This window comes from Euwallacea similis, chromosome 18, assembly GCF_039881205.1.
Source record: "Euwallacea similis isolate ESF13 chromosome 18, ESF131.1, whole genome shotgun sequence".
Classification (NCBI taxonomy): domain Eukaryota; kingdom Metazoa; phylum Arthropoda; class Insecta; order Coleoptera; family Curculionidae; genus Euwallacea; species Euwallacea similis.
Window position 1 is genome coordinate 1,436,117 of NC_089626.1, and position 6,216 is coordinate 1,442,332.

The following is a 6,216-nucleotide window of genomic DNA, read 5'->3' on the forward strand; positions in this document are numbered from 1 at the left end:
TCTCCAAAGTACTGCCAATCTTGTGATCTCGCGGGAGGGGAGGGGGTTCGTCAGTCCGACACTCTCAGACCGACCAAGGTCTTATCACCAATGGTCTGACGTGCATAAAAGAGCATTTCCCAAGTTCAAGTTATCATTTTATCAAATTGAATTGCCTCAATAATGAACTTTCGGCAAAATTTAGCAGACATTTCGAGATATCAGAATTTATTAGCCGAATTTTATTTCAAATTTCAAGAACCCGACATCAGAACGGTATATGAAAGGAAAATATCTATAGCCACCAAGTAGTTTGGGAAAAACCGAACTGGGGATTTTTTGCGTCACACGAGATTTGCATTTTTACCCATCTGACAACATCGCAAAGTTCTCACGTGTGCATCAGTCAAACCATTATACATGTGCTCATGCCATAAGGATGGTTGAAGAAGTGTTTGCAATCCTTCAGCAGGCGGATTGTGTTTGTTTTGATGTGGATTCTACGGTTATCCAAGAAGAAAGTATTGATGAGTTGGCCAAGTTTTGTGGAAAAGGTTTGGAAGTGGCCAAGTTGACTGCTGAGGCAATGAGTGGATCCATGACGTTCCAGGAGGCACTGACACTAAGGCTCAACATCATTCAACCCACTATTGGGCAAGTACAGGATTTCATTCAAACGAATCCACCCACCTTAACTCCTGGAATAGAAACTCTAGTGGATGTGCTACACAGAAGAAAAGTTCCAGTTTACCTAATTTCAGGAGGCTTTAGGTGTGTTATCACTCCAATTGCTGATCAACTGAAAATATCTCACAGTCATATTTTTGCCAATCGTTTGAAGTTCTATTTTACTGGAGAATATGCTGGTTTTGATGAAAATCAGCCTACATCAAAGACAGGGGGCAAGGGACTAGTGATACAACATTTAAAGCAGACTGGTGATTATAAGAATGTGGTACTAATTGGGGATGGTGTCACAGACTTGGAGGCTTCGCCTCCAGCAGACATCTTTATTGGTTATGGGGGTAATATTGTTCGGGATGCTGTTAAAATAAAGGCCAAGTGGTTTGTTACAGATTTTGATCAGATATGTAATATTTTAGTGTCCTAAATCAATATTTAATGTACTATTGTTTAAATGTGGTAAATTTTATTTCTGTTGATGATGTCTTGTATTTGTTAAAAGTTTATTAAATATTTTGTTCATTGAAGATTGAAGATATTTAGGGCACTTTCTTTTATTAATTGATAAACCATGGTAATTTGACTGCCTTGTAATGTTATCTTAAAGATTTTCTTCACAGGGTTGAATATTTACCATTATTAACATATGTATAGGACTTGTAATTAAAAAAAAACAAACAAAAAGGAAAACGTCTAAAAATTTAGTACTATAACCAACAACTACCATATAAACCTACTTAAATTGGAAACAACAGTTAAATATACAAAAGTTTCAATCAGTGTAATAGGAACAATGTAAGTTTTACGCACATATTTTGAGTACCTATCATTAAATACCCAACTTGATAAAAAAAATATAAAACAAAATATACTTTCTTGTGAGGCTTAACACTTAAAACCTACTGTAAATAAGGAAAATAAATTACTGTCTCAAGATATCACAGCCAAATCAAGTGCCATCCAAAGGAGTTCCAGTGGCAGCTGATGGGCTTTTGAAGTCCACATCCTGGTCTTCTAGAAACCGGTCCAAAAAATCTACTACTCCAGGGTTGAATGAATATTTCTTTTTTTCTAGCCTACATCTGTTGGCAAATACGTCGTGGCGTTCAGTTTTCTTCCACAGGTAGTAAAATTGGACTATTTCTCCGACAGATTTTGTTGGAACCTTTAAAGTAGATAGAAATTGTGTATATTAAGAAGTATATTAAAACTTACAAAGAACACTTGATGGGATGAACTGAAAATTTGTTAGTTTATTATAATATAATCAATGAGTGAGTATAATTTATCGCGAGTTAAATAGATGATACAAAGGATGGGCAAAATAAATAGTTTTAATCTGAGAAACTAAATTTCTAACTTAAAAAACTTAAGTACAGAAACAGCCTAAGAGTTAAACCAATTTACAAATTGATTTACAGATGTTTTCATATTTCAAAAAAATTCAATTGCTAAAAGTTACAGAATAATACACTAAAAATACCTTACCTTTGTTCTCAGCATCTAAGTTCAATCCAATCAACCGCTTTAATCAACTTTTATTATATAATTATAGTTTATCATATACATAAAAATATATAACTCTGGCTTTGATCTTGCATTAACACTATTTTTAACATAATTAAATAGTCTAAAATGAAATCACATCAGCTAATTAATTCCATAAAAAATGAGGTGATCCCAACTTCAATAAAACATTTCCTGTAAGTACACCATATTGAAAGCAATGTATGATTATTTAATGTTCCCTTGAATACCAAAAAAACTGTTAGTTGCACAAGCATACTACAATCAAACTGCACAAACCTTGAACAAAATAAATATATTTCAGACAAACTAAACACAATACTGTCTTTTAATAACACTAACACAGACTATGACATTCTACTTTTAAAAATTCTCTTTTTGATCGATTTACCAGACGGTACAAATATATTTGGAAATTATTATTTAAAATACAAAGTTTCATAAAAAAGACGAGAACAAGTTAATGGCTTTTTCCTCTTGAAATTTTGTTTTCTGTCCCAATACGAGACTCTACGGCATCTTTGAATGGAAGACTTTCCATATAACAAAGTATTACTAAGCACAGAGAAAAAAAGCTATAAAAAGTGTATTCACAATTTAAAATTCCAAGAGAAAATACTGATTTAAACTCACAAAGCACTGAGTGTTAGTCATTTACCTTATTCTGCTGAATCTGCAAGAAATCCTTCCCAAAAGCTCTTACTCCAGACTCAAAGTTTCGACATTCTTCTTCAGACCATTTTGCATCATGTCCATTGCAGACTGCACGTTCAGAAGGCTCCTTGATTTCAAGCTTACGAAGAGCTTCATCGCCGTTGTAACCTTAGAAATATAAGATGTTTTCTTGGTATAGATAATGAAAGACATTTTTATCATACAATTTGCAACGCAATTGACACAGAACAGGTCCATGTAAGGAGCAATAAAACATGTCAAATTTTTATATGAAATTTGTTTTGATAGTTGATGCATTCTGATTTATGATTATCAATAGGAGTTTTATACTTACCACTCTCTTTCAAAATGTACAGCGCCTCTTCGTCGTCTCTGAGCACATTCCCATTTGGAATGGTAGGGGGTTTCAATATTTCTTGAACTTTTCGAAGGTACTCTTCCACTTTCGTAGGGTATATTTCTTGAGGACTCCAAAGAAGCTGGTCTTCTTTGTCATTAGCTGGATCTTGATCATAATTTGTTAGGCCTTCGGGTACTTGAGCTTGGTAGTCACTGCCTACCATGATATTCTAAATATATTGGACAAGATGTTTTATTTAACATTATTTAATAGACTTAATATTTATGGATTTATAGTAGAATGTTACAGAATTATGAACTGAATGTAAAAATATGAATACTTACATGTATTCCTGAAGGGAATTTCTGATAATCATCTTCATCAGCATTGGAATCCAGCTCTTCTTCTTCATCCTCACTGATTTTTGAAACAGCTGCAAAAGGAAAACATCACTTGTTAAATGTACACCCTGTATCTAATTAGATGTTTTTTTGAAAATTATAATTATATCAAGTTATATAAAACATTTAAAAGCCACTTACAAGCTAAATTCTTTGAATTGTCTACATCTTCAGACATAGGTTCATAAAGAAGGGTCAATTTAGACTGCCTGGGAGGATTGGAACAATTTTCCTGCTCAACAACAGCCTCACATATTTCCTCCTCTTCCATTGGTACTTTCTTATCTTCTTCCTCTTCTTCAGATTCTGAAGCACTCTCCTTACTTTTGGTCTTATTATAGCCATATAGGGCTAAGAGCTCCTCCAAAGGCATGTTGCCCTCCTAAACAAACGGCAACTAATCTATTATATTATTAAAAAAAGGGTCTACTATACCCGTTCTAAATTTGATAGTTCAGTGGAGGGATCCTCCACAGATTCGCCTGCAGCTAGAGCCTCTTCTTCCTCTAGTGTCCTTTCATCATCAAAATCATTAATCAGCATATCAATGGATGGGTCAAACAGTTTGTCTTTAGTTGGGGAGTCGGCTCCTTTGCTGCAGCTAGGAGCTTCATCTTGGTATGTTGAATCACCACTTGGCTCCATGATGTTAAAGTTTTGGCATCACAATTCTAAGGTGAAGCTGCGACATTTTTTGATATAAATAAAAGCAATTTTAGATTGAATATATTGAACAAATTATTACTATGATTAATGTTTTTAATTGTTTTTTTTAACAATCTCAAGTATTCCCATAGTTAATAAAATTTTCCTTCCATTAATATGTCTGAGTTAGTACTTCAAGTGTTTGGTCGATGGTAGATTTTTGTAGAATTCCTACATATCAGAATCCAAAATTGACTTAAATTTTGTAATTTATAGCGACAAGACGAGATTACTAAGTTTCAAACTAGCTAAATAGCAATACTAGCGAGAACCAACAATACTGTAATTATTGTGCTAAACTTTGTTCAAACAGTGGGCAATTGCTATTGAGAGAACTCACCTAGGCGCGAGAATGCAAAACCTTTAAGCAGTACTGTTCTCCTTTATTGAAAATCGCTTAACTCTTGAATTTCTTCAATTTTTCTTGTAAATATGTCTGAAAACCCTTTAAAATAATGAAATTTTTGATTTTATAAAACTAAAAGAACACCAAACAAAACAAAACGCTGTTTACCACTGTCATCTGACATCTTGGAAATAAATGAAGTTGAAAAGTGGTGTAGCTCGGATCGCACCGAGTGCAAGTACGGGAGACAAACCTTGTAAGTGTAAGTGCATGTAGACGCAAGTTCGCATAACACGTTTGGGTTTGAAATAGAAAAAGGAGATCTAACCGGAGAAATATTCGAAGCAATTTGTAATTAATTATTAATTTAAGTCGCGAAACCATATAAATGATTGCTGGAGGATTGCTCTAAGCAATAACGAGTTTGATGATTATAATGAAGAACAAAATGACCCCTATAAGGTTTTATTAATTTACCATAAATAACTCGGAAACAAGTTACAGTCGATTATTTTCTAATATCATGGCCTTCTACGCTAGAAAGTGTTCCAACATTGTTTTATTGTGAAAATCACATTCCACTTGGTCTAAACATTTTTGAGCAAAAATAATTATTTTTCTATATCATTTCCATTTTTTGAAGATTTTAGTGAAAACAAATAACATACCAATAATGCGGACATTTATGGTTCCGATCGGAAAGATGGAAATGACTGCAAATCCCGTGATTTTTACCGAACATATCGCTTCAGGTTAGTTCAGGTTAGCAGTGTAAAATTAATTAAAATGAAGTTATCGTATATCTTCATGGCATGTCTGCACTTTTTGTTAAGGAAAGCAGAGGAAACTCGTCGAGGACATTCAGCCATAACACTGAATAATGTATCATCTTAATGGCCTTTTCTATGCTTTTGTAAGTCTCTTTTATGGCAGCGAACTAGATTTGAGAATACTGGTAACGAGAAATGGATGTTTATTGTGATCCTATAAATAATATATTTCGAGTCTGATTTCAATTTTTACGGAAATTGGAAGCAGAAAGATTTATGAGCAAGGCATTCATTGGGATAATGAAATTGCTGATGGCTGTTCTGTTGCGTTTTAGTTAAAATGATAAAACATGAAATTCAACAGGTTGATAATCAGAATTAAAAACCTTTTCAAATAAGGCGTTGCTCGACCTATAATGCCCTTTGAGATTCTAATGTTGAATGGACCGTCGCAAAGGACATTTAGAGCTAAAGTGTGTCTCCCCTTGAAAATAAAATCGACATGTCGTGGCAATTTCTAATATTTTGATCGTCATTCAAAATAAGTCGAGTGCAGAGTTTTCAGCGATACATCCTGTATTAGCAATGCCCATTTTAGATCTAGACCATCCACCGCACACATCAACCGTTACTCCTAAAAATCATGTAAAAAAAGTATCATTTTTCCTTTCGTTCCAATTTACGGACGACAGAACTGTATACGAATCTATTAAATTTTTATCTATGTAGAAAATGAAAACTGAACTTCAAGATCTGTGAAGTGTTAGCTATGTTCATCCTTTCTGTAAT

General features: G+C 33.7%; 1 protein-coding gene and 1 pseudogene across 1 annotated transcript; one reads left to right on the plus strand and one right to left on the minus strand.

Annotated features, from left to right (window-relative positions):
- The first annotated feature begins 386 nt into the window (after positions 1-386).
- LOC136414986 (phosphoserine phosphatase pseudogene) lies at positions 387-1,213 on the plus strand (annotated as a pseudogene).
- Positions 1,214-1,351: 138 nt separating this feature from the next.
- LOC136414984 (mesoderm induction early response protein 1-like) lies at positions 1,352-4,834 on the minus strand. Its single transcript, XM_066399330.1, has 7 exons — positions 4,652-4,834; positions 4,042-4,288; positions 3,748-3,988; positions 3,550-3,638; positions 3,200-3,434; positions 2,849-3,012; positions 1,352-1,828 (listed from the first exon to the last, which is right to left on the minus strand). The coding sequence occupies exons 2-7, from the start codon at positions 4,249-4,251 to the stop codon at positions 1,613-1,615; spliced, it is 1,155 nt and encodes a 384-aa protein (XP_066255427.1). The 5' UTR covers positions 4,252-4,288; positions 4,652-4,834; the 3' UTR covers positions 1,352-1,612.
- Between the last annotated feature and the right edge of the window lie 1,382 nt (positions 4,835-6,216).

Coding starts and splice junctions, on each gene's coding strand:
- LOC136414984 (XM_066399330.1), bottom strand. CDS start 4,251: ATGGAGCCAAGTGGTGATTCAACATACCAAGATGAAGCTCCTAGCTGC. Junction 3,435..3,549: donor AATTCCCTTCAGGAATACAT/GTAAGTATTCAT, acceptor CAATATATTTAG/AATATCATGGTAGGCAGTGA. Junction 1,829..2,848: donor TGCAGATTCAGCAGAATAAG/GTAAATGACTAA, acceptor TCTACTTTAAAG/GTTCCAACAAAATCTGTCGG.